This window comes from Diplodia corticola (assembly GCF_001883845.1).
Source record: "Diplodia corticola strain CBS 112549 chromosome Unknown scaffold77, whole genome shotgun sequence".
NCBI lineage: Eukaryota > Fungi > Ascomycota > Dothideomycetes > Botryosphaeriales > Botryosphaeriaceae > Diplodia > Diplodia corticola.
The window spans coordinates 61,944-88,828 of record NW_017971556.1 but is presented as its reverse complement, the minus strand read 5'-3'; the positions used below and the strand labels follow the sequence as shown (position 1 = coordinate 88,828).

General features: G+C 57.5%; 7 protein-coding genes across 7 annotated transcripts; 3 read left to right on the top strand and 4 right to left on the bottom strand.

The window, feature by feature from the left end:
• Positions 1 to 2,061: 2,061 nt before the first annotated feature.
• BKCO1_7700023 (short-chain dehydrogenase) lies at positions 2,062 to 3,123 on the top strand (the record flags this gene model as incomplete). Its single annotated transcript, XM_020279034.1, has 3 exons — positions 2,062 to 2,336; positions 2,448 to 2,629; positions 2,690 to 3,123. The coding sequence occupies 3 exons, from the start codon at positions 2,062 to 2,064 to the stop codon at positions 3,121 to 3,123; spliced, it is 891 nt and encodes a 296-aa protein (XP_020125830.1).
• Positions 3,124 to 3,514: 391 nt separating this feature from the next.
• Positions 3,515 to 5,108, top strand: BKCO1_7700022 (mob1 family protein; the record flags this gene model as incomplete). Its single annotated transcript, XM_020279033.1, has 2 exons — positions 3,515 to 3,715; positions 3,777 to 5,108. The coding sequence occupies 2 exons, from the start codon at positions 3,515 to 3,517 to the stop codon at positions 5,106 to 5,108; spliced, it is 1,533 nt and encodes a 510-aa protein (XP_020125831.1).
• A 1,645-nt stretch (positions 5,109 to 6,753) lies between these two features.
• BKCO1_7700021 (arv1-like protein) lies at positions 6,754 to 8,060 on the bottom strand (the record flags this gene model as incomplete). The annotated part of the gene is made up of 3 exons (XM_020279032.1): positions 6,754 to 7,665; positions 7,736 to 7,789; positions 7,872 to 8,060. 3 exons carry the CDS (start codon positions 8,058 to 8,060, stop codon positions 6,754 to 6,756), a joined length of 1,155 nt encoding a protein of 384 aa, XP_020125832.1.
• A 953-nt stretch (positions 8,061 to 9,013) lies between these two features.
• On the bottom strand, positions 9,014 to 10,662 carry BKCO1_7700020 (uncharacterized protein; the record flags this gene model as incomplete). Its single annotated transcript, XM_020279031.1, has 3 exons — positions 9,014 to 9,564; positions 9,615 to 9,705; positions 9,757 to 10,662. 3 exons carry the CDS (start codon positions 10,660 to 10,662, stop codon positions 9,014 to 9,016), a joined length of 1,548 nt encoding a protein of 515 aa, XP_020125867.1.
• Positions 10,663 to 14,366: 3,704 nt separating this feature from the next.
• On the bottom strand, positions 14,367 to 14,939 carry BKCO1_7700019 (aspartyl glutamyl-trna amidotransferase subunit b-related protein; the record flags this gene model as incomplete). Its single annotated transcript, XM_020279029.1, has 1 exon — positions 14,367 to 14,939. One exon carries the CDS (start codon positions 14,937 to 14,939, stop codon positions 14,367 to 14,369), a length of 573 nt encoding a protein of 190 aa, XP_020125856.1.
• A 495-nt stretch (positions 14,940 to 15,434) lies between these two features.
• On the top strand, positions 15,435 to 19,794 carry BKCO1_7700018 (non-repetitive nucleoporin; the record flags this gene model as incomplete). Its single annotated transcript, XM_020279028.1, has 5 exons — positions 15,435 to 15,723; positions 15,779 to 18,277; positions 18,331 to 18,419; positions 18,473 to 19,117; positions 19,186 to 19,794. The coding sequence occupies 5 exons, from the start codon at positions 15,435 to 15,437 to the stop codon at positions 19,792 to 19,794; spliced, it is 4,131 nt and encodes a 1,376-aa protein (XP_020125855.1).
• A 3,256-nt stretch (positions 19,795 to 23,050) lies between these two features.
• BKCO1_7700017 (vacuolar protein-sorting protein bro1) lies at positions 23,051 to 26,125 on the bottom strand (the record flags this gene model as incomplete). The annotated part of the gene is made up of 3 exons (XM_020279027.1): positions 23,051 to 24,151; positions 24,227 to 25,781; positions 25,845 to 26,125. 3 exons carry the CDS (start codon positions 26,123 to 26,125, stop codon positions 23,051 to 23,053), a joined length of 2,937 nt encoding a protein of 978 aa, XP_020125862.1.
• Positions 26,126 to 26,885: the final 760 nt, after the last annotated feature.

Below are 26,885 nucleotides of genomic sequence, written 5' to 3'. Positions count from 1 at the left end.
GCACTCAGCCGGAAACGTCCAGCCTGGCAGATCGACCCCGCGGGGGATCGCACATGGCGCGCTGCAGACGCGATCCGCTGCCATTTCTCCGTCTTGCCGTGCTGTGGTCCGTCCAGCCCGGCCAGCCCGGCCAGCCCGGCCGGCCCAGTCGCAGTTCCAGATCGCCTCTGCGTCCTGGTGGCGCCGCGCCTTCGAGCGCTCACGATGTCTGGGGTCCAACGGCTGCGGTCTGGCTGCCCGCCGCGGGCACACAGCCCCGTCCGGGCTGCTCCATTGCTTTTGCGCGTGGTGCCCGCAATAATAATGTCGGCTTGGGGCGGGCCAGGCAGGGCTTGGGGCGGTGGCTGCCTCGGCTGACCCGCCCGCGAGCTGTGCTGCTCGACCGACCGTGGGCTCTCCCAGCTGCCCTTTTTTTTTGGAATTGCATGCGATCGCTGCCGCCATTCGCCAATAATGGAGAGGGCCGCCCTGTGGGTCCCTTGCGTCCAGGGACTGGCTGAGATCAGCGATTCGCGGGCTCGTCCCTTATCCACCGCCCAGCAGACCCTGTCGCTCCTCGCCTTCTCCACGGCTGCAGATTCTCCCGTGGTTCGTCTGCCAATCGCGCCGCTACACATCGTCGAGTACGCGTCTTGCCTCGACGATCCCGGCGGATATGCACGCGAATCCCGACTCTCGCGCTGCTGCAGGAACGCCTTTGGTTCGCCGACACCGACCGAGTCGATGTGAGACCTGCGCTCCGCCGCATGACGTGCTGCGGCCGTGACCGTCGAAACCCCTGCCCGCGGACCGAACTTCAGCAAACAACATAACTCGCCGCCTGAGGCAGCGAGTAAGGCGAAACCGATAGCCCCACTGCCGCCGGTTGGTCGTTTTGCCACTTTCGCTCCAAGCGAAGCCAGTATGCTGCAAGCTAGCACAAATCGTGTCGGCCTTGGCAATAATGCAGTATTGTTTCTTCTTTCGCTGCCGGGACCACCTTGATGCAAGGCTAATGCTGATGATTTCGAATAATATCTGTGTACGACAAGACATGTGCCACCTCGATCTCAACATCGACTTCTCGCCCAGTAGCCTGCCCCTTTTTCGTTATCTTCTTCGTAGTTGCTCATTGTCCTGTTTTTGGAGGCGCACATGCATAGTCTCGTCTCTTTCGATGCTCTTCTCCGTCTCTACGCCGCCTTTAATTTCGCCTCGCCTCGTTGCGCCTTAGCTTCCTATTCCCTTCACGCAATGCCGCCAATCCGTCTTCGAGCATCTTTCTGGGGTAGATGATGTACCTAGTCAGCAGGCTGTTCTCGTGTGCCAAGCTTTCCAGATGGAAGCATGTCCTAGGTGATCTTCCGGCCTAATACAGCACCGCCTTGACACCCACCGCCAGCGAGACAGGCTTGCGCCGCCTGCGTGACGGTGGAGAGATCGCGGATACAAGTTTTGAGAAGCATTGGAAACCTAGGGGTTTCCTAGTAGTATTCTTGATCCGGTGAGGCATATACTACCGACGGCCATAGAGCAGTACACTGCGGTGAGACCGCAAAGCCAGTGCCGCTTACTTGCAATCAGTGGTCTGGCATCGACTGAATGACTTGCATTAGACGTAGATAAGCTTAGAAACGCGAATGCGGGCCAAAAAAAAAAAGAGAGAGAGAGAGAGCCTCATGCACTTTCAGACGCGGAAACAGCACCAATGAGGACAAAGCGGTCCGCATCCCGCTCCCGACATGTCCTTCATGTACCTGTGTGAGACCCTTTCCTCCATCGCAATACTAGAGCTTACTCAGACGGCGTTAATCCTCAGGTCACCCGGAGATAGGTATTCCGGACTTAAGTGTCACGCTAAAGTGTTCAGACGAGGTTAGAAGACACCAAATTCGCGATCTCTCGGTATGGAGTTTGAACCCACTGACATAAGCGGCGCGAACAGATTGGACATCCCATAATTCCGTCATAACCCCGTCCGAAAAGTCATGGTAACATACAAGAAGCACATTGAGCAGTAGCCATCTTCTGAATCTCAAGGCATTTATTCATCTCACCACAGCCTACATCCTACCGATAGCGATGTCTTCTCAACCACTGATCTGGGTCATCACTGGAGCGACCTCTGGCTTCGGTCTCGCTCTCTCTCTGCGCGCTTTGCGTACTGGTCACACCGTTTACTCGACTGTGCGGCGTCGCACAGGTGATCGCTATGCAGATGCTGTCAAAACCATCGAAGAAGCAGGCGGGAAATGTGTTGAGCTGGACGTCAGCGACCTGGATGCCATCCCAAAGGCCATTGAAAGCATTTTGGGCGAGTGCGATGGCAAGGTCGACGTGCTGGTGAACAACGCGGGGTACTCGCTGCTGGGCGCGGTTGAGGACATGAGGCGAGTCGAAGGGCGGCTTCCAGCTGGAGAAGAAGAAGGGAATCCGAACGAGTACTGACTGGAACATGATCTGAACAGTCTCAAAGAGACCAAGCACCAGATGGACACCAACTTCTTCGGGCCCCTTAGCCTCATCCAAGCCGTGATCCCGTACATGCGCGCCCGCCGCACTGGCACCATTGTCAACATTTCCAGCACGGCAGGGTTCTACGCGCTTCCCTCTTGCGGCCTCTACTCTGCATCCAAGTTCGCGCTCGAAGGCATGGCCTACGTCGGCTGAGTAGTCTCCCGTGCTCCTGACACTAACGCGGCGCAACTAGGCCTCACCGAATCCCTCGCCGCTGAGCTCACCCCATTCGGAATTGACGTGTTGCTCGTCGAGCCAGGGGCGTTTCGCACCAGTTTCCTCAAATCCGGCGTGCGCACCGAGAAGGCCCTCAGCCCGGCCTACGCCGAGGCGGACCACCCCCTCGCGAAGACGTACGAACGGTTCAACCAATACAAGGAACAAGGGCCGCCCGGCGACCCCGAGAAGGCCGCACGGGTAATGTACGAAGTCATTGTCGGGAATACTCAGGGCGAGCAAATTGGAGAGGCAGGTGAGCTGAAGGGCAAGGTGCTGCGCCTATTGCTAGGGAGTGATGCCGTCAGTCGAATGGAAGGGAAAATAGGAAGTTTGCAAAGTGATCTGAAGACGATGAGAAGCGTGGCGATGGCAACGGATGCGGATGACGCAAGGAAATTCGTCTTGTAGCTGCAACGGTCACCATGTCGTCTGGGCAGCCAAAGTCCGTCGGCCAGTTCAAGCAGCGACCTCGACGTCGCATATCAGTGCGACTCAAATTAGCCCTCTCCTACCAACCTGTGAGACTGTAACCTGCGAACCGTGTGTGCCGGAGTTGAACACTGCAGGCTCGCGATTGGTTGATGAGATGACTGAGAGGGAAGACGTAGAAAAGCAGTGATGCGGGAGGAGGTGTGGCGGCGGGGCCGGCCGAGCAGTGACATTGACAGACAGGTGCTTGGCGCAGGCCCAGAAGCTCGGGTCCAGCGCTTCGAGCCTTAGCCACCTCTACCATTTCACCAGCCAACCCACCCTTCCCTTGCTGCCAATCGCAGGGAGCGTCATTCGCGCCCGCTCCACCATGGCTGCCATGTCGCCGTCGAGCTCGCCGCGGCTGCCCAGCCCGCCGCCCATCGCCGAGGACCAGCTGGGACCCAAGTCGCCCATCGCGGAGGAGTACGCCGAGGATGCGAAGGTCGACCAGGGCTCCGCGAGGAGGATCCGCCCGGGAACCAAGGCCCAGGACATGGCTGAGGGCCCGCCGTTGGCCGACCTCAAGGACGTGAGCTTCTCCGTGCAATTGTCCCCGCTGCCTGACCCTGCGACCTGACCCCAGTCGACAGATCGACTCCGCCTTCCAGCTCATGGAGTATCTCAAAGCCCTGCACTACTCGGCCACCCACCCCTCTGACTCGAACACATCGAGCCCTCTCGATCGCACCGCCGCCATGAAGCTTGCCGAGCCGCCGCCTGGCGTCGAGCGCGCCCTCTGGCTCTACGAGCTATGCCGATTCCTGACCGAGCATGCCAACTCCATCCTCATCGCCCTCTTCGCCGACGATCCCCCATGCTCTGCCCAGACCTGTCCGGAGATGCGCGCCTCCGAATGGCAATACCTCTGCGCCGTCCACGACCCGCCGAAGTCGTGCTGTGCCGTCGACTACTGCTGCCACACGCTTGACTGGGCCGCCAACACCTTGACCTCGCCCAAGAATTTCCCCAGTCGCCTGGCCTTGGGCACCGAGGCCAACACCGCACACCAGCAAATACGCCAGCTTACCAACGTCTTCCGCCGCGTCTACCGCATCTTTGCTCACGCCTGGTTCCAACACAGAGATATGTTCTGGAAGGTGGAAAACAAGACGGGTCTGTACTCGTTCTTCAAGGTCGTGTGCGACACATACAACTTGATCCCCAGCGACAACTACACCATCCCACCAGAGGCCGAGGGCATCGAATCTACGCCAACCGAGTCGGCCCAGACAGTGCCAAAGCTCCTGAAGAAGGACGACAAGGGTGAGGCCAATGCCGGAGAGCTTGATGTGGCTGGGAATGCTACGCTGGTTACCGGCAACACTACCAAGAGGCACCGGCATACACCGTCAGCAAGCGGGCATCAGATCAGCGTGATCGAGGAGAAAGAGGAGGAGGACGCGTCTTCGGCAAAGGCCGCAGAGAAGGCTGCCCAGACCGCTGCTGAAGAGCTTCCCAAAGAGGTGGATGCCTCTGACAAGCCCGCCGGTGCGGGCGACAGCTCGGAAGACGAGAGGACCAAGGGCTCCGACGACGCAAGTGAAGCTTCCAAAGAGGACGAGGCTCCGGTTGTTGAGGTCACTAAAGCCTCTCCAGAGAACGAGTCGGATGACCCGCTCAAAGAAGTCGAATCCGGCGAGACTATGTTGGAGACGAAAAATGAGGAGAAGCCAGAGGCCACAGAGGAAGGGAAAGATGAGCTTGAAGCCACTGAAAAGGAGGAAACGAAGGAAGAAGAGAGCAAAATGCCCGACGAGACGGGAGAGGAGCCCAGTGAAAAGAACAACGAGAAGGCGGACGGAGACGACGTGAAGCCTGAACCGGAGAAGAGTACGGATGAGAGAACTGAGGCTGAGACGATGAAACCTGGCGAGAGCTCAGCTACCGATGCAGAAGAGGCTGCGAAGACAGTAGCCGATTAATTTCTACATTGTATTATCTTTGAGAATTGGGATAATAGCGGAATGATATACCCAGCCTGATGGGCATGTTTTAATTATCAGCCTTCTTGAGCGGCATTTCACTGTCGGATCTTTGATTCTTAAGCCCCCATTGTACGCTAGCACAAGGTGAAGAAGCGAAACAGCAGCAGCTCATGTCGAGAGCTAGTTTCCAAAAGCGGTTAAGCGTGAATACAGCCAGTCCGCCAAGCCCTCAACCCAGCAGCTGCCGGCCGCATCACCACCGTCCACCAACCGTATCGTCCAACCCGCATCAACAGAGCACCGTGTCCCAGCTCGCGCACCGCCTCTCCAACCGACTCTATCCTTTGTTACGCGCAGACCGCTGCCGCGCATCCTCCCATCAAGATGGCGAACGGGTAAGCCCAACCTACCGACCGCCTACTCTTTCCCCATGCGCACTGCACTCTGGATTGTAGTCTACACATACATGTCTTAAGGAGAAGTTTCACTGAGGGAAATGCCGTTGCTAACATGCACGTTGTAACTATGCAGCTGGAGCTTGATCATCGGCCTCATCATCATCGTCGCCTTCTCCGCCGTCTCATGGTTTGCCAGCCCCAAGGGCGAGAATCAAACGTCAGTAGATGCCTTTCATTTCCTCCACGTCCCGAACATCACATACCGGGGTGCCAGGAGCCGCTCGGGAGGGCGGGAGCTATTCCATGCCGGCTTGAGATATGTGATATGGGCAGAAGGGCTTCCGGGACAACTGTCTGTCAGGCGCGGACATTCGGGGGCAACCGAGGCCCGTGGAGCGTTCTGATATTGGAGCCTGCCGCTCGGGAAGCATCACAATGCTGGCGAGGATGCGCGAAGGGTCTGGGCACTGGCATCCAAGAACAAGCGATTGTCGCGGCGACACCACCCTGGCTCTGGCTTGCTTCGCCCGGAACGCTCCTCACGTCTCCAAGCCTGACCCCCAAAGCTCTCCGCAATTTGACCTATCCACTGGGTCATAAGCTCCTGCCCTCCAGAGACCCACCGCCTCCGCCCTTGCCTCGGATATTGTATTCTAAGAAGACAAGCGCTAACATGTCTTACAGAGTATGGCGCTCCTCGCTCATCCTCTCGGCCTGGTCCTGCTACATCATGTGGGCCATCACTTTCTTGGCGCAGTGGCACCCGCTCATCAACCCGCGGAGGTCTGACCTGCGACCTGAGGGCGGTGAGGGCCACAGTGTCCTGTTCTGAGAGGGCAGAGATGCACTTTCTGTCTTCGAAGAATGACAGGAAGAGTTGAACAAGAGAGTATGACGAATGCTGTCAGTTTTCGACACACAGAATCACGAGGGAAGCTCAACCCTTTGTGTGGGGAAACGCCAGGAGCTGCGAGCTTGAGAACTATCGGTGGGGAAATACTGTAGCGAAAGATGCGATTTGGTTTTGTTAAGGCGTTGCCTGGTTCTGGTACCTGTAAATTCTTTTCTGCATACATTCCAACTGTAACCAGTCCTCTGCTCACGTGCGAATGCGACTTGATACCGGTGGCCTGGAGTAGTTCCCCTTTGTGTCCCTCAGCCACGCATTTGTCAAAATACCCGGGTATAACATTCGAACCACTCACCAGACCAAAACCCCCAGCAGTCTCGTCGTCTTCGCAAATTCATCCGCCACCGCCCCAAAACAACCCCGTCCAGCCCCCTGCCTGACCGCCGTCCCCGGCGCCCAGGCCGGCGGCGCTGCCCCTCAGCCCCACGCTGGCCAGCACGAGCTCGCCGACGACGGCTCGCACGGCGGCGCCAATGCCGACCAGCAGGCCCGCGCGCAGGTAGCCGCAGTCCATCAGGATCTCGAGCGCGGCCACGTTGTTGACGATGACGGCCCAGGACACGGCCGAGGCCGACGAGGGGAGGTCGTAGTCCCAGATGATGAGCAGCAGCGGGAAGAGCTTCGTGCACGACGAGACGAGCAGCGCGGTGCTGAGGGGCGTGGGGTGCGGGTACGGCGGCAGGAGGGGCACCGTGTTGTTGGCGCTGCCCGGGCCGTTGCCGTGGGCTGTCGACGTCGGTGTCGTCGCGGAAGGCGTGAAGGTGGGTGTGGCGGCGAAGGTGGACGCGGCGGGCGCCGCAGGTGCGAGTGCGGTGGATGAGGCGTTGGTGGATGTGGCGGAGGAGATGGAGGCGGTCGGGGTGGTGGTGCCCGAGGCGGAGGGCGTGACGGTGGTAGTCATGGTCGTAGCCGTTGCAGGAGGCTGGTTGGGGACGGTGGAGGAGGGGGGTGCGGTGCGGAAACGTTTGGCCAGGAATGTCGGCAGCCAGATACGCGGGGGGTGCGAACAGAGAAGACGGATAGGTAGGTGAAAGGCCAGCGTCTGGGCGGTGCAGAGGCCGAGGAAAAAGATGTATTGGAGGACCAGCGGTTGTGTAGACAGTACAGAGGGAGGCTCGACAATGGCGCCTTGACCGAGTGAAGGGTTATCCGTGGAGAAGGGCTGCGGTGCGGCTTTCTCGATGCGGGCCCAAGTCAGGTAAACGTCGAAGAGGAGGAGTAAGATGCCGAGTCGGATAATGGAGGGCTATGGACCGGGGGCGTCAGCTGGAGCCTGTATTGAACCTTATACTGCAGACAGGCATGGCGACACTCACGTCAAATCGATCATCTTCCCTGCCCAAGCGGTTGAAGAGTAAGTGGCGGTACACCTACGCACGACACGGATCAGCCTCCTGCCACGCTCTGGTTGCGAGTCTTTTCGCGGACAGCAACCACAAAGCCAAGAGATACCTGTGGCTTGATCAAGACGAGATCAATAAACAGCACGACGAAGTCATGTTCGACGTATTTGTCTCCGAATCGCTTGCATCGCGGACATTGTGTCAGCCGGACGCCCTTCCCCAAAGCGCGATCGTCCGCTTTGCTGTAGGTGGTGTAGAGCGTCCGCAGGGGGTATCTACACTCAATGCATATCGGCATATTGACGGCGGTAGGATGTCGCGTGGGGGCAAGCCCTTGTCTGATATTCTTGGGATGCGCGGTTCGCAGCTTGCGGCGTTTGGGGCGGGGCGCGGGCGGCAGAGCGGCATGTGGGCGTTCAAGGAGTCATTTTGTAGGCAGATCCGACCCGCCACAGAAAGATTGGAGCGTGCCAATTGTGCGTGGGCGAAAGGGTGGCGCGCACTGAGAGCATGAGCTGTCGAGCTGTCGTCGCAATGCCGGGCGCAATCCGGGGTCGTGGTCGTGGGCCGGTCCGACTTGCCCACCCAGCAGACGTGGGTCCACTTCCGCATGGAGAAAAGAGAACGGCAATCCAGCCATGGTGCAAGCGACCGACCGACCAACCTCAGCGCCAAGCTCTTCGATCGCCTGTTCGTTCACGCTAGCATCTCTAAGGAATCGATGCAATATAATCAGCGGGCACTGCGTTCGTGGCTCTCACACTTCTCCATACGTCGCGACGGGGCTGATACCGGCGAAACCACCCATCGGAGCGCAAACCACGCCTGACAGCAGCCATTGAGGGTAGCCCGCCCCATCATCACACATGAATGTCTGGTCATTCAAATCTCTCGTCGTTAATAAATATGTTTGTGACATCTATGGTATTTGGAAAAAGAAACTGGCCACCCCAAATTTGCAACACAGGCCTCGTCAACCTGGAGATACTGAAAAGCGCAATCATATCCAACCGTGATTGGACGCATGCAATGAAATGGTCGTAACCAAAAAGTTTCCTGAATCGTCATGCCAGTGACCAATCTCGGAGTTGAAGTGAAAAGAAAAACCCATTTCGACGGATCCCTCCCAAATCCCGCATTTCTGGTGATGACGGGTTCAAGTGAGCGTCGACATCATGGCGGCGACTAGTTTCGGATTGGGCGGCTTTGAGCGAGACCTCACTGTTTCCACCATTCCATCAATCCCGTGCTTTAATGAGAGGATCGGACCAGGGCCAACCTACCCTTTCGATCCTTGTCAACGCGGACCACGTTTCGCTCGCGCGGCCGTTCTTCGATGATTTCGTACTCGGTTTCCCGATACTCGGTTGGCGCAAGACGGAGATCCTCGGCCCGTCGCTCCAGCTGCAGTGCTCTCCTCTCGTTTTCCAGTCGTCGAATCTCGTCCTTGATTTCCCGGTCACTCCGCCTCTCTGGCATCACAACAGTCAAAGGCCCGCCGATGTGGTTAGACTCTTCGATGCGCTCCTCGTAAATCTCACGTCTGGACGGAGACACAGTCCGTACAGAACGCGGAGGAGGCGGCGGGCTGTGATGGGAGTGGTGAGAGTAGTGACTGTGATGGTGCGACGACGGGGGAGGCGGCGGAGGAGCCATGAAGATCGGCTCCGGGCCCGGCACTGGCGGCGGCGGCGGCGGCGGAGGCACCTCAATGATTTGGGTCATTGGCGCGGACGGTGGGGGCGGCGGCGGCGCAGGAACCTCAATCATCTTCTCCTCTTCATAACGGTAGGTCGTGCGTTCTGATGATTCAGTCAGGCCTTGGTCAACAGCAAAACTAGGTTCAACTTACTGTTGTCCTCAGCCTTGTACGTCTCACTGATCTTGATGACTTCGTCAATTTGAGGCTTCTCGAGAGCTCGCTTGACGATGATGAAGTCCTCCTATCAAATAATCAGCATGGTCGAGGAGGAGTCAATACTCGTAATCCTCACCTCCTCTTCGAATGGATAGCCAAGCTGGATGATAGCACTCTTGTGCACGAGACGCCTGGGCATCCTCGTCTTGCCCTTCTTGCCGGGTAGTTGGGACGGCGATACCTCTCTGATCTCCTCAAAGCTAGAGCTCGAACTCTTGCTGGACGGAGCCCTATATCTGCTCTCGCTGCGCTCGCTCCGGTCGCTCCGGTGGGACTTCCGTGCACGACTTTTCTCTCTCCGAATCTCAACCTCCCTGTAATCCTCGCGGAAATCCGGTTCAGCGTCTCTGTACCTGATCTCCTCGAAGTCGTCCTCCCTGTAGCGGTCTACGGGAGGGGAACGACGACGACGAGATGGAGATCTACGGCGGATCGGCAGAGGAATGTCGACGTTTGCTGGTGGTCGCCATTCGTCTCTCTCCTCATGCCGGTGAAGCGGGCGGCGGTCGAAAGTGTCGAGCGAAGATTGCCTGCGAAGCATGGCGGGGCGGGCTGGGCGGCGAGCCGGCGGACTAAGCCCCCTCTCGGTGGGGGGTTTGCGGCGGTATGGTGCAAGTGCACGGCTAGCTACCTCAGCAGGCGACGGCTCTTCACGATCAAGGAAGTCCGGGCGACGGCCTGGACCACGGCGCTCGATGATGTCATCGTCATAGAAGCGGTCTCGCTCGTCGAAGCGACCGCGCGAGCTTCTGGTTTCAAGGCGGTCCTCGAGGGCGACGTCGGGCCTTGACCTGGGAGGGCGCGGCGGGTAGTTGTCGCGCTCAGGCTCGACCCAGCGGAACGTCTCGCGGTCGTCGTGGGGCGGGCGACGGCTCATGCGCTCGAACTTCTCGCGGTCCCAGCGCTCGGGGCGTCGTGGCGGAGGCTCATAATCGTCGAAGCGATCGAGAGCCCCGGTAGAGGAGCGATAACCAAAAGCCATGGTGAGTGCTGAGTTGGGGTGGGTGGGAGTGAGAGAAGGTCGGGGCGGGCGGAAAGTTGGCAGCAGAGGCGGGGGTGTTCAGTGGACTTGGTCCTGGCAACGGGGCCCCGAAGGGCGGTGGAGAGCGTGTTTGGGGGGCTCGAGGCTGCTGGAACGGCGTTCGGGGAAGCGCGGCGGCGAGGTATATCTGTCGGCGCGAAAACAACAGCCCAAGGGTCCGCGCGGCTACGTGCCGGGGCTCGAGGTGGCTGGGGAGATGCTGATGGCCGTCGGCGGGCGGCGCACGGGCCACGACGATGACGCTGGGCAGCCATGGCCGTGGAGGATGTGCAACAGGATTGGCAGCCGCGCGACGCCCGCCAGTCGCTGCCCACTGCGCCCTCGGCCTGGTCGTCGGGCGCAAACGTGCACGCTGCCCGTCCCTCCGCCTCAGCGCCAGGCATGAAGCTGTCCGACGACTGCGCATGGCAGCTCTCAAGCGCCGTTGGGCATCGAGGCCGGCCGGTGAGCTTGCCCGGCCAACACGACGGCATCTCAATCTCCGCTGCACGGCTCGGGGGGTGGGCTCACTGCTGCTTGGTTCGGGCAAACGCACCCTCTCGCACGCATGGCTATCCCAGAGTGGCCCACGACAGCAGCGTCTGGACATGACGCAGTGGCTCGGCCCATCTCGCCCTCCCGCCTCACCGAACGACAGGCCACCGCGCCCTCGCCGCGCCCACTGCGTCCCCACCCCACCAACGCATGCCCGTTGCTGAGACAGACATAAGGGCCTCCGTATCTGCAGCCGCCTGATGCCTAGACCCTCTGCCGTGGCGACGAATGCAGGTTGCCGCCGCCGCGAGCTGGACTTGAGCTCGCGAACCCGTCGACGTGCTGCAGGTACAGTACGTCTCCTTCTCCGTCTTTCCCGAGGTCAATACGCCACGGTCCGGACGGATGCCGCCAGCCATGGCCTCCGCCAGGGCGACAGACCAAATCAAGAGTGGGGTGCGCCGCCAATTGAGGGCGCAGTGTGGGTGTCATTGGAGCGGAGGCCAAAGAGCGACGCGCAAATCATATCGAAGAAAGAGTTTACTGTACGTCAGAGATCTCATGTGAGTGAGAGGAGAAGCGACAAACAGAGAGGCGCCCTGGATCTAGACGGTGCAAAGCAACATTCACTCGCAGCGCTAGAGAGCAAAGGAAGGGCGAAAGAATGTGCCACAAAAAATCCCGCATGCCGACTCCGTCTCGACAGGGAGGCTGCAAAGGGTTACAGACGTCAAGGGCGTAGATATTGTTACGGGGCTCGGAAAAGCCGCCGTGCTCATACGCATGACGTGGTACCCCCTTCCCCGCCCACTTGTTGCAATTCTCAAGCACGAACCGTACGCTCAAGAACGGGCCTTTCCAAGCACTTCAAAGTGCATGGCGATGCCGTTAGAAGACTTATGTTCTAGTCTTAAGAGACCCGAAGGCCATGGTATGTACGTTTAGCATGATGTCTCAAGAGACCCGAAGGCCATGGTATGTACATTTAGCATGATACTACCTTTACCAAGGCTGGTACGATTACAACTGGGAAAGGATACCAAGTTACGAGCGCTTACCTCGCACGTTCATTTATTGGGACCGGTTCACAAAAGCCACCCGCGAGCGTCGGCACGGCCCGTGGAGCCGTTTTGCAACGTCCTGATTACTATGCAACGGCCAGCAGCTCCACCACCCATCACCTGGGTGTATCCGTTCTCGCTGTCGTTTGCCTTAGATCTCTTCGATGTAAGTAAGGTATTGCTGAACAGCCATACAGATGAACCCTCCCATACGATTGGTCTATCCCATCTGACAATCAGTACACTAAAAACGTCACTTCCACGGTTATGAGGTTTGAGCAGTTTTCCACACTGGTAGAGGGATTTGATGGCATTGCAGGAAAGTTAGCAAGACTAACAGCAATGGTACCGACTCCTTGCTACTCGAGAGGGAGGATAAATATCCGTTATCATGGCTTATTCTTCCGTATCGGCATCATCTCTCCCAGCATCTTTACTATGAGGTTTGGTCTTGTGTCCTTCACCTTCGCGGGTGCTGTATCAGCAGCGGCACTTCCCAGAGATGGGAATGATGGAAGCTGCTTCAACATCAAAAGCGTACAGGGGAAGCTTTACGGTTCATACCACTACAATGATGTAGCTGGCACCGTATCAGATTCACGGGGTTCGGAATGTGGCTGGGGTCATGACGGCCAGAGGCTTACGTGTGGAAAGAAGGTCCATGGTAAGTACAGGAACTTGCATAGTCGCAGGAAAATTGCGCTAAACGATTCAGGCTCTTCTTCCTGGTCAGTGAAGGACAGCCGGTACATTTGCTGGTCTGGCCACACTGATGGATACTATGCTTGCTACAATCGCAACACCGACGAAGCCGACATATACCTTCATCCTCAGCCGGACAGGACGTGCGAGAAAGTCTATGCCGAAAAGTCTCCATGCCAGCGGCGTCAGACCCGTCCTTGCAACAAGCCCAACCCTCACCCACATTGCCGCCTCCAAAGCGGCCCTCATGGTGAGCCAAAGTTCCCGGAAAGCCATCCTCATGTACCTCGTGCAGCACCCAAAGCCTCGGAGTCTACAGAGAAGAAACCCACGTCAACCAGTGAGGAAGTGTTGCCGTTGGAAGATACCAATAAAGAGAAGACTCCGGAAACTGGCGAGTCAACCGCTTCACACCACGACAATGAGGAGCATTCGCATCCCGGCAAACCAAGTGATGGAACAAGCACCACACGAAAGCCATGCACCCCGCTAAAGGATTGCGAGAAATCGAAGTCTTGCACCAATCCCTGTGCTCCACTTGAGCACCCGAAGCCGCCACAGCCGTGCGTCGATTGCTATCGCCCGGAGCCTCCCAAGCCGCCGCCAAAGCCATGTTGCCGTCCTCACCCAGAGGCCCCCAGGCCGCCAAAGCCATGTGTTGATTGTCATCGCCCGGAGACTCCTAAGCCCCACAAACCATGCGTCGAGTGCCACCGCCCCGAACGTCCCAGACCGCGTCCTCACCACCCGAAGCCGCCGCAGCCGTGTTCCGATTGCGCTCGTCCTAAGCGACCCAGGCCGCTACCATCGCGGCCCAAGCCGTGCATTGACTGCCCTTCTCATAATCCCGAAACCATCGAACCCTGCCATGCCATTCCGGGACGTCCTTGCAGGCCGAGCTCCGGGCATTCCAAATCACCCGTAGACCCTGTGGGTCACTCCGAGGCCGATCATCAGACCGGATCCCGTCATCACTCCGAGGCCGATCATCAGACCGGATCCCGTCATCAGACCGAATCCGGCCACACTGAGAGTGACCACATGTTGGGGTAACTTCTAGGTCTGTAGTAACGGATCAAGCACGTTGGCACTTGTTTTATTGAGGTCGAAGTCAGGGGCCCTCATACCCTAATTCAAAAGCATGTACAAGGACTACCGCTCATTTACACCCGCTACGAACTCTACGAGTTACCGTGTAGGGAACATTGTCCCAACTCTGGACATGTATTTCACTCTTTTGATTGGAGCATACCGCGACGGGTTGAGCTATTTTAGCTAGTTGAGGGAGAAGCGCGGTATCGTTCCTTCTAAGTAATACAATCATTGTACTGTTGATCCAGTGCCTTAATTAGTGCAGCAAACAGCTTCACATGCTTGCGATATTTGCCCCATGATTCCCGAAATTGTTTAGTTACCCAACGCCTCCTTGACAGCCTTGGCAAGGTCACCCTTTTCCACCATCCGGCCGTCAAGCGCGCCGCCGGGTCCCGTAATCTTGTCCATAACCTTGCCCATAACGGGCTTTCCATCTTGCCAGCTTTGGATTGTCTCCTTGACGACGCGCTGCAGCTCGTCCGCGGCTACGACCCCCCCAGCCGCCTCCTCGATCTCGCCGACGTAGTTCTTCATCACGCTCGCGCTGCCATCCTCCTTCTCCGCCAAGTCCTCGCGCTTGGCGTCGCGAAACTGCTGAGCAGCATCCTTGGACTGGTTGATCCTCTTCAACAGCAGGGCGCGCAGCAGCATATCATCCGCAACGGGCTTCGCGGTCTTGGAAGCGTTTGTGATGTCGTTCAGCACGCTACGGATGACGGCCAGGCGGGCCGAGTCCTTGGCGCGCATGGCGTTCTTCATGTCTTCACGCAGGCGCGAGAGGATCGGCGAGGGCGAAGCGGCAGTGGAGGAGGGACGAACAAAGGTGCGCATACAGCGGAAGCAGAGGCGCGCGGGGCGCAGACGCGTGGAGGTGGAGAAGGACATGGTCGGGGACGAGAGAGAAGGTGGGTCTTTGCCTGTAGTCACGTCAGCTGCTGTCTGTGAGCGGCGGAAAGCTCGTCGATGAAGACGCGTACCTTTGGCAGCGTGGGTGCACTGTGACGGAACCAATTGGCGTTTGGTGAGGGCGGGCGAAGCTTCGACGGAAAAAGCGCAGGTCACCCCGTCACCTCGAGCTCTGGCGCGCCGGCGCCGATCACGCCAAGCTTTTGCCGTGGAGCTCTCTCTTGTGAAGTCGCGACAACACCAAAGTTGTCCGGCAGCCCAGCTCCTGTCGCCGACAGCTCAGCCTCCCCTCACGCGCCGCGCCACCGCCCCCGCCCCACTTTGGATTCCCTCTTCGCCCGGCTCCTTTTGTATGCATGTTCATAGACCAGCCATTGCGCCCGCCCCATCTCCCTCAGCTCCGCCATCTGGCGACCTCGTAATATCTCAGACCCTGTCGCCTGCATCGCGTTCTCGACGCGCCCGCGCGCAATCATGAATCCCGCGACGCCCCAGCGTCCGCTCCCCGGCGCCTTCATGATGACGCCTGGCCCGCAGTCGCGCCCGGCCCAGCCCGTTTTTCGCGTCAACACCGCTCCAGTAAATCCTCCACAGCAACTTCAGCAGCCGCTGGTACCTGCGCCTGCGCCGCCGCCGCCGCCGGCGGCTCCTGCCGTTCAGCAGCAGCAGCCCGAGATCCAGCCCATTGAACGCGCTGCGAGGACCGTCAACGACACGTTGACCCAGGAAGCGAGATACCCGGACCTGGACAGCTATATAACGCGTAAGTCGGCAGGTAGTTACGCGCAATCTGGTCTCTAGGCTGACAGTCTTGACAGAGGGAATATCTTCCGACTATGACATCCCCAACAGCAATTCGCTGGCGCCCTTTCAGCAGGTCAAGACGTACAACATCCCTGACCGGATATTCGAGCAGTACAACGAGGCCCAAGTATCCACCATGATGGGTCTGTTCGCCGAGCTCGGCCATGCCTGGGTCTTCATAGATAACGCGCTGTACCTCTGGGACTACACGCTTCCAAATCCCGACCTCATCGGTTTCGAGGACCAGCCGAACATCATCACCGCCGTGAAGCTGGTCAAGCCCCGCGCAAAGGTCTTCGTCGACGCGATTACGCACCTTCTTGTCGTAGCCACCACCACCGAGATGATCTTGATTGGCGTCGCGTATAGAAAGACTCCGGAGGGCGTCAACGAGGTTGCACTGTACCAGACCAACATGCGGGCATCGATACGGGGCATCGGCGTCAGATGTATCGAGGGCTCTGCGAAGTCGGGCAGGATCTTCTTCGGCGGGGAGGTCACGGACGACGTGTACGAACTCACGTACCAGCAGGAGGAGAGATGGTTCGGCAGCAAATGCGGCATCGTCAACCACGTTAACAAGTCCATGATCAACTACGTCAACAACTCCCTTAAGCTGTCGTTCGGCGCGGCAATGCTGAAGCCCGTTATTGGCCTTGTCCAGCCAGCATCGAGGGAGCATGTGGTCCAAATGGTGGTGGACGACAGTCGTAACCTGCTCTACACCCTCTCAAGCCTGTCTGCGATACGCGTCTTCCACATGAAGAACATGGCTTCGTTGGACTGTGTAATTACTAGGAATTTTTCCACCATCAGGACACAGATCGGTCACATGGTTGCTGCTTCTGAGCTCATAACCTCCCAGACGCAGCTGGCTTCTCTGATCCCCATTTCGGCCACCGAGGCCTCGAGACTAAACCTCATGGCCACGACCAACACAGGCTGCCGCATTTTCCTCAGCGCTACTTCCGGCGGCTTTTATTCCACTGACATCACCAGTGCTCCGAGCAGCATGCAAGTACACCATGTCAAGTTCCCTCCGGGCAGAACCAACGACCCTGCGAATCAAGCCCCGCCCGTCCAGCAAATTGGAGGCTACCAGGTTACCTCCATCGACACCAACTCCCGCAACTTGACCGTCACTACCAAGGCCGCACGCTTCGCACCTGGCTACTTCCTCTGCTTCGTTCGGGACGAAGTCTCGCAAGCTGAGAAGCTTTTCCTTTCTTCTCCGGATTCGGGGAGGATCGCACGGCCAGCCGAGCCGGCGCAGATCCCGAGGTTTTACGAAAAGGGCCAGTGGATTCCGCTTGGTAGCAACATGCAGGCTGTTGGCTTGGTCACAGAGCCGTTCGGCGCAACGAGCACGCCGCTCGGCTTTGGGAACGAGCTCGCGGTCCAGTTCGACAAAGCCACGAGCGAGTTCGCCATCCTGACCAACACGGGTGTGCATACGATCCGTCGTCGCAGGCTCGTAGATGTGTTCGCAGCTGCTGTCAAGTCTGGTGGCGGAGAGGATGGTCTCGAGACGGAAATTAAGAACTTCGTGCGGGTCTATGGACGGAGCGAGACGTGCGCGACTGCGCTTGCCGTGGCGTGCGGCCAGGCTTCGGATGTCACGCACGATTACCGGGTGGCCAAGCTGACAGACAACGAGACCCTAGAGTTTGCCCGCAAAGCATTCATCGAGTATGGTGGGAAGCCAACATACAACGAGAATCTGCAGCTGGACAACAACGCGGACCGTCTGGACAACGTTCGCCCCTCGCCTCGCCACGACGGCGTGGCTCTTTACATATCCCGTCTTCTCCGTTCTGTATGGAAGGTTCCCATCCTGATGGAAGGCGTGAGCGCCGCAGGCGGGTTTGAAGTAACACCTACTGTCGAGCTGCCGAAGCTTCAGAGCATCCAGCGTGACCTCACACACCTTCAGGAGTTCCTCGAATCTAACAAGAGCTTCATTGAGGGCTTGGCTGGTCCCGAGGCTCTTGGCCGGGTGGCGACTCCCCAGGAAGAGATTGCTCTGCGTGGCGAGCACCGTGCTATGAACTCACTTGTCAAGCTGCTTTTAAACGTAATCGAGGGCATCTCATTTGTTCTGGTCTTGTTCGACGAAAAGGTCGACGAGATTGTTCTCTCTCTCCCCGAGGACGTCAGAGGCAAGGTCCGCCAGCTGACGTTTGAGAACTTGTTTGCTGTTCAGGAAGGCAGGGACTTGGCCAAGGAGCTGGTAAAGGCCATCGTCAACCGCAACATTGAGAAGGGTTCGAACGTCGACACTGTTGCCGAAGCTCTTAGGAGGAGGTGTGGCAGCTTCTGCAGCGCCGACGATGTCGTCATCTTCAAAGCTCAGGAGAAGCTGAGGAAGGCTCAGGATGCGGGAGCAAATTCCGAGACCGGACGCCAACTGCTCAACGACAGCTTGAATCTGTTCCAGAAGGTTGCCTCCAGCCTGTCAATGGAGCACCTGCAAGGCGCAATAGAGCAGTACATTGGCATGTCTTTCTTTGCTGGTAAGCTATGCCATCTCTTACGTGCATGCCGTCGGACAGGCTGACACAGACAGGTGCCATTCGTCTCACCCTAAAGGTTGCTCAGCAACTGGATCGCGGCAACAAGGCTCTCGGCTTCATCAAAGACAACATGCTTCCCAATGTAAGACATGTATGCCCCCAGTCCGTCCAGCAGCAAAAGCTTATGCCATGCAGGATCCGAGGAGGAAGGAGTTCGAGTCACGCAAAGCGTGCTACAACCTAGTTCATAACATCATCATCGCGGTAGACACGGCAGCGCAAACGGAGCCAGAAACCATAGACGGCCAAATCACCCCCACTTACAGGAGGAAACTGGAAGCTTATGACGAAATCAACAACTCCGCCGATGAGGTTTTCCAGACCGACCTGTTTGACTGGTACTTGGAACAGGGCTGGAGTGACCGCTTGCTGGAGATCACCTCCGACTACGTCATCAGCTACTTGAAGCGGAAGTCGATCGAAGAGGCCAGACATGCGGATCTGATGTGCAGGTATTATGCGCACCACCATCGCTTTTTCGACGCTGCAGATGTGCAGCTTCAGCTTGCAAAGAGTGGATTCGACCTGTCGCTCGAGCATCGTATTCGCTATCTCAGTCAGGCCAAGACGAACGCATCTACGCGCTTAACTGGCTTGGGTGATGCTCCAATGTCGAGGCAATCGCGACAAGAGCTCTTGCGGGAAGCCTCGGATCTACTTGACCTGGCTAACATTCAGAGCGATATCCTTGATCGGATGAGGGGCGAACGTCGCCTGTCTCCCGAGAGGAAGCCAGAGATCATCAGAAGTCTGAATGGGCAGATTCTGCCCTTGGATGATGTAAGTCTTGCACGGATTTCTCCTCGGTGAAGCGCGTTACAGGGCTCGAAACTAACAGCGCACCACAGCTCTACGGCAACTTCGCCGACCAGGCCGGCTACTACGACCTTTGCCTCCTCATCTACCAGGTTGCCGATCACCGCGATCTCTCCAACATCCGGGCCACCTGGCAGAACCTTCTTGAGCAAACGCATGAGGCGGCCGTGCTCCAGAACCAGCGACCGTGGGAGGTGGTGGCGGAGGCTGTGCGCGAGCTCGGCGCCCGGCTACACCTGTCGGACACGACGTTCAACATTCCGACCGTGCTACCCTTGCTCGAGACGTACGCCTTCACGCACCAGCGCGGGGCAGGCCCGCAGACGTGGGTGGTGGACATCTTCATGGATCTGTTGGTGCCGCACGATCAGATCGTGGCGGTGCTGGAGAGTGTGTTTTACAACAACGAGGCGCCCTTCGTCGGGCGGCAGCGCAAGTGGATCGCACACGACCTGGTGCATGTGGTGGATGCATGGTTCAACGACAGCACGCGCGGTGGCGGGTACGCGTTTGGCGGGGTGGAAAACGCGGCCATGGTGCAGGAGCTGCTGCGCGTGGTCGAGGAGAGTGGATGCCTGGAGAGGGAGTGGATGGGCTTGGCCGTCGATCTGAGGGCGAGGATTGAGATGGTCTTGAGGTAAAAGATGAGACTGCTTTGGGAAAGAGCGGCGGAAGGCAAGGTTCTGTAGAGACCGTTAGCTTGGGGGACAGCTGGTACGACTTGAGAGCATCATGGTTGGAGCAAAAAAAGATGGCGATTGTTGGTTGAGTCGGTCATCTACGGACAGGCGATGGGGAACGGTGGGGTAGGGTTTTTCGTTTTTTCGATAACGGTGGATTTTACTATGCAAAACTGGCATGCAGGCGTGTTTGGCGCGGATGAATTCCTCTTTCTCATGCGTTCTCTTTGGGATCATCTGGATCACGGATGGGGTGAAGGGGTTGAAAAGAAAGTTTCTTTTTTGCTCAGTTCTTGTCCTTGAAGCGAAGACAACACTTCGGATTCCGCTATCTGTGACCGTTGTCTGGCATGTGTTTGGGATAGAGGGTGGCAGTTCGGCACAGGAGGCGGGTCATATACTTCCTCTCAATATGGGCATGGCTTCTCAGTATGCTGGAGGAGCACTGTTTAGATTAACAGTGGGCATGTAGATCTAATCGGCGACAAGATACATCGCTTATGTCGCCTTGCTGTGTAGCGTCCACCAAGCTGGAGAGAGTGGATGAGCAACAGCAAAATCTGACAGTGAACGCATTCTTAAAGCAACTCGATTACTAGCACCAATGTTAACAGCCTCAACTATGATAATGGGAGGAGATTGGCAGGGATCACAGAGGAACGGGATCCAATGATGAGAGAAGGCATGAAATGCGATGACTAAGGATCGCGATCCGCTGCGTATGGAACCGGAACCAAAGACACAGACGTGGCATCGTGCCAGAGATGCTGTTAAACCAATCCGTAAGCAGCCCTTGGAAGATCCCAGTGCCAGCAGCTATGCCATACGCTATATGTCTATTCGCATATGCAAGCTCAGGTATACACCCCTCCCTCGTCTCGCTAGAGTACCTCTGCTTACGGCTAAACCAAAGCATATGTTGTGTCCGCGCCTTGGCTGAAGCCCGGGATCGGGATAGCAAGTGTCGTCGCATGGTGCACACCGAACTCAAGGATAGTGAGAGACCATTGGTCACTTGTGAGCGGGGTGTGTCTATCGCCGCAGGCCATCGGCGAATGCACAGCACATACCTGCTCTCAGCTGGCTTGGTCCAGTCTAGCAGCATGCAACAGATGACTTCAGCTGGTCTATGAACGTCGCCTTAAGTTCTCTTCGGTGCTGGCATGAGAGTAATTCGACAAAGTGACATGCTTAGACAATGCTAGGTGCATGGTGGTTAGTCTTTGTTTATCAATCGAGGTCAATCATGTTCCACGATCTTCTATTCGGATGCGCCAAGTGGTGATTTGGGGAAGTTCTCTGAGTAATAACACATGGATACGGGAAGGGAAATTGCTTTTCATGCAAGGAGGGGCCAACATGAACTCCACTTGAGTGCATTTTATCAAGCGTGATACGGGGCCCGTGGACGAATAATGTGAACATGGGTGGACGGGGACGGCGTTGCGGAGAGTCCTCCATACCCCGCTCGAACATCTCGTATATGCGGTCTTTGAAGATAGGGTTTATAACTGCTCCAATTGTATGTTGGCCACTTGAATGCAGTCTCAAATCTTGTAAGGGTCATATAAAGCCGGCACTAACACTAGAAACTCTGCCACTGCTTTCCCCGTCAACTACCAAAAAAAAAAAAAAAAAGAACAACATGACACGAAATGCTATTAGGATACACATCTCTCCCCTCGTATAGCGCGGATTCTAGCGTCCGGACATGTGGAGATCTCCAGTGCGGCTATGTATGCACGGCGGGGATCTTGCGTTACATCAGCTCCGGATGCATACTGCACCCGCTATGCATGAAAATGGGGAAATATCCACCACTGACTCTGTTGCCCGCACCAGAGTGAGAGGAGCTCCACTCCACTCCTCACGCTTACGGGGTACGGTGCTGCACGTAGCCGACTTTCGTTGATTTCCCTCGGGATGAATGCTTCTCCAAGATATTGGGCATGCACTGTGTATACCACGATTGCAATTGGAAATCCCAGACTTTACACCATTTGTCACCGCCTGGCGGTGCTTCTTGCCACTACTCTTATGGCAATGCTACCATGGCTACTGCAGAATACTGATCTTGGCCCCACCTCAACCTATTGTCGTACAGACGCCCCGCAATGATCTCAGTCACTATTAGCTCCATGCAGAAAGATATCTAGATGCATTCGCCAAGACCTTACATGTATCGGTGACTCTCTGGAGATATTCGAGGCCAGAATCGCCGACTGCGCTGAACAGCGAAGTAGTAAAAGGTATATAAAGGGGCCTAATCCACATCACAATCACACCATCAGCAAACCAACTGGCGCAACCGGTACCGCAACAGACACTCAAACTTTACTATATAATCCCCTCATATCCTCATCATCATCATGAAGTACGCCGCACTCGCGCTCGCACTGTTTGCCGTCACCGGCCTGTGCTCTCCGCGCCGCCAGATGCCGTTCGACGACGACGACGAGCCCAAAATTTGCTGGAGGATCTGTGCTCCTGAGTCTATTGCGTGCCCCGAAGGATTTGTGAGGAACCAGCCCGCTTTCCCCGATCGAAAGATGCATCTGCTGACGGAGGTTGAAACGACAGGACAAGACTAACTTCGGGGTAAGTGAACAAGCCGGCGTTGCAAATGCAGACCTTCCCTTTGCTGATTCATTGGGACCATGTAGGATTGCTGGACCTGCTGCAAGAAGATGAATGAAGATTCGGCCCCTTCCCATGGGAAAAATGTCATCTGTAAGTGATCCCCGCTTGCTTCTATGCGCTTGACCGGAGCATATGCCTGCCTGGTACCGAATGGTGCTAACAAAATACGCAATGAAGGGTTCTGAGTAAGCGTCGAAGACGTCAGGACACAGCACAGGCTGTCATGTGGGAGTGTGTCCCAACAGCGAGGAGGCTGGTAGTGCCAGCTTGCAGTTGTGGAGGGCAACCAGAGCACTTTGTGGAAGGCCACTCACTCTTAATGCACCCATCATTTGAATTAGCAGACACTCCAAGTCACAATTGACATTCGCTTACGCCATTGATCTTTGATTGAAATGCGGTAGTCACATGCGTGAAAGCACAAGCAAGGCAACGTCCCTATCTTTCAACTGTACTATCCCACATAAGCTAAGAATAAATGAAATATTTCAGAACAGACGAAAGAGACCACTTATGTGTCTTCCCTTATTCCCCGTCCTTCATCTGCTCCATGCGAACTCGATAACTTTTCGCCAGCTCATTTCCATGCACTCAGTCCCGCCCACGGATCCGACCCGCTGCTTTGCTGCTGATGCCCCTGGCCCATGCTTGGTGCTCTATACCCACCCGCTGCGTAACCACCCGGACCGCTGGGATACGCCGCACCGTTACCAGTCAGACCTGCATAGTCGACGCTCTGATGACTCGGCGGCGGCCCCGGCGGCGGAGGCGGCGGAATGTAGCCTGGCGGCAACTGGCTGCCACCAGCTTGGGGCTGGTAGCTGCCGTACTGGCCTTGAGAAAAGTACTGTTGCGTCGCCGGCGGAGACATCTGGCCGTAGTTGTTGGGATTATATTCACGCTGATACGACTCGCGACGAGGAGGCTGCGGTTGGTAAGGTGCGGCATTGCCATTTGTTGGGGGTTGCGGTTGGTATGACTGGTGGTGCATAGGCGGGGATTGCACGCCGTAGGGGCCTGCTGATGGGGCCGCAGCCGTGACGGACGGGTACCGTGGTGTTACCGGTGGTGAGCTGGCGGGATTGTAAGACGTCTGGTAGGATGCCGTCTGCTGCAACGGAGAAGGACGAGATGTGGTCCGCTCATGCTGCGAGACGGGCGACCGTGACGGCTCCACCGACATACGCTCCATGAGTTGCTGCATCCGCTCACGCTCCCGGTCCGCTTGTTCGCTGCTCCCCGTTGCCTTTCTGTTCTCAATCGAACCGAGGAGCTGCCCACCTTCAGCCCTCCGGTTGTTGACGAAGCTTTCGACATTCTGCTGCAAGCTCTCCACCGTCTCCTTCATGTCAGAGTAAAACGCCTGCGCCCTCATGAGCCCCGAGATGAGGTCGTTGAAAGCCTGGAAGATCTTGCGGTATTTGCTCATGACAGAGCTTCTCTGTCGAGAGAAGGCTTCGTACTTGCTTTGCTCCGACCGCACCCGTTTATCCTGCAAGAGATCCCCGTACGTCTGTGTAAGCTGCTTCATGAGAGACGATTGTTTGTGATTGGCCTGCAATATCCGGTTCTGGTGAGGCCGGAACTTCTCAAGCTCGGCCTTGAATAGCTGGTTCTCCTGGTTGGAGATCTGCTTCTTGTTGAGGATAAGGACGTTGGAGATATCGTCATTGTGGACCTAGGACACGTTAGACTGGGGCTGCCTTGTCGGAGTGGAGTTGAAACTCGCCTTTTCCTTGAGGTCTTTCAGCACCTGCTGCCTTTCACGCTTGATCAAATTCAGCTTCCTCAGCAGCTCCTCGACGGCTGCAATTTGCTCCGCTACACTCGGGCCGCCCTCGAAATCATCATCCAACAAGTTACCCTCAGCGCCGGGGCTACTCCTGCCCTTGCCACGAGCCGCACCCGCTTTGATCATTGCCCGCTGATATAGCACGTCCGCCTCATCCGTCTCTCCAGCCGAACGCATCTCGTCGAAGTCCGACTCGTGCTGGCGGAACGTGCTGTACAGAGCCGCGTCGCTAATACTGGCCTCCTCAATGGCCGTCTTGTAGTTCTTGATATCGCTTCGAAGCGTTGCCGTCAAGCGTGCACTCGGCTGTTGCGTCCAGTCCACACCGTATTTCGACCGCATCTTCTCACATACGCTCTCTTCCATATCCAGCTGTTTCGAGGCTGTATCGAGCATCGCCGTAATCGATGACTTCTCGGTGCTCAGCTGGTCAAAGGCGGTTGTGAAAGGAGCATGGCCGGCCAATTCCTCGCACCATTTCCGAAAGTCATCGTCGACGGTCATCTCTTGGTCCATGCCGCCCTTTAGGATGTTCAAACTGTCTGGCAGCTTGAGGTAATCTAGACTCGCCGCCATCTCATCACTTGCCGTTTCCACGCGCTCGGCCTCAGCCCGTATTAACTTTGCCTTCTCCTCATCGTACAAACTGGCTTGCTCGGTAACCGAAATGGGTACAATCTTCTGAAAAATGTCCGGGCCTATTATTCTTTGGATGTCCTGGCCCTGGTAAAGTTCGCTCACGGGGATGGCCTTCGCAGCTGGCAATTTCGGGATTGGGGACAGGGTTGCTTCGGAGGGGACCGGTTGATGGTAGATGAAGTCGTTGTCCTTGGAAAACTCCTCGGTGCGCTCCTGGACGTTCACAAGGTGCCGTTTCGTCATGTCCATGAGGATTCCGCCAGTCTCGGAACTCAGATTTGAAGTAGCCGGAACGCTTGAGGGGAAAGCGTTCGCGATCCTGTTTGCGTCCTTCGCTTGCTGTTCCGCTGATTGAAGCCTGCAGATGGCGACGCCGTGGGAGTTGGCGTCATTGTCGGCCAGGGCCTGGTAATACTGAGCCAGCGACGCCATATAGTTGGCCTTGACTTGTGCCACCAACAGCCAGACCTTCTCAAAGATACCTCTGGTCACATTGTCCTGCACTCCCTCGGCGGCCTGGGTATACAGAAAAGAGGCCTGGCTGGCAAGCTTCGCCAGCATGCCGACCTTCTTGCCATCCTCGATCTGCTTCTCCAAGAAGACTTCCTGGCCTTGGGCCAGCATTATAGCTATCAGCGTCTTGACCGTATCCCTGCTTAGATCCGTGGACGGCGCGTGCAGGAAGTTCTCATTGATGTAGGTGAACATGCCGGCGGAAGCCTGGAAGGAGTGGTACGCGGTCTTGAGGCCAACGTCTTCGTGGCGGTTCTGGTGGGCGGCGTGACACGAGAGGACGGCGGATATGTTGAAGATGATGGAGGCCTTCTCGTACGCGAGCGAATACTGCGAGGTGGGCTTGTGGGTGAAGGCATCAAACCTGGGAGTGGGAGATGAAGGTCAGCTCTGGGTAACGGCAGCCAGCGGACGCAGGCAGCTTTACCATGTGAAGGATATCTTGATGTGGTTTTCGTCGACGGGGAAGCGCAGGTCCAGCAGCTCCAGCTGGCCGTAGTAGCGGTATAGCAGGTCTCGCCCGGCAGCGCTGTCCTTGCCGGCGCCGCGCATGTCCTGGCGCAGCCTGTTGAGGGTGGCGCATTCTTCCGAATAGCGCTCGGGGTCGTCGCCGTAGGTCTGGCGGATGTACTGTTTCAATGGGGTGATCCAGTCAATCTCGTTGGTCTGCTTGAGCGGGCAGGACAGCATGGGCGCGAAGACGGTCATGGTGGGCGGGGTGGGAGGTGGGAGACGGGCGGCGATGCAGCTCGCCCGTGGTCGCGGTGTCGTTGGCAGGCGGGGGAGGCAGGCGGGGGAGGCAGTGAGGCGGCGTGCTTCTCGGCTGGCGGCGAATGCGAAGGGGTGCGGATAGGCGGGCGGGCGTTCAGGCTGTGGTGTTGGGCCTAGCCGTGGCTTGCGTGTTCGTCGGCGACGCGCTCCAGACGGCGCTAGCTGCGGGCAGTGATGCGATATCTTCCGAGCACAACGCAGTCGGCTTGGGCGGGCTCCCGCTCCTGGCGGGCGTGGAGCGGATATGGAGCGGATATGGGGCTCGCTCGGGTGGCTACGTCGCAGGTCGGGATGCTGGCAGGTGCTGACAGCAGTCCTGAAGCGCCTGCCGGGCTCGACTCGCTGTGGGGAAAGCTGGGCAGCGTGGGCAGCGCGGGCAGCGTGGGCAGCGGCTCTCGGGGTCGGTGAAGAACGAAGGGCGCGAATCAGGCTGCAGGCAGATGGCTGAGTCTAGAGGCTGGCGCTTGCATTGAGGCTCTCCCGGCCATGCCACTTGCAGCCGTACGCGCCCACGCCCGCATCGCAGTCACGGCGCGCTGCCGTCGCGATGGCTAAGCCACCCGTCAGCGGAGGTCTCCAAAGCGGCCCGCGTCGCCCGGCCAATTGCAGCCCCCCGCCGTCGCACCCTGCAGCGTCATAAGCGCTGCCGGCCCGAATCGTCGATTAAGCTCTGCGAAGTCGTTGCCGCCGCGCCGGG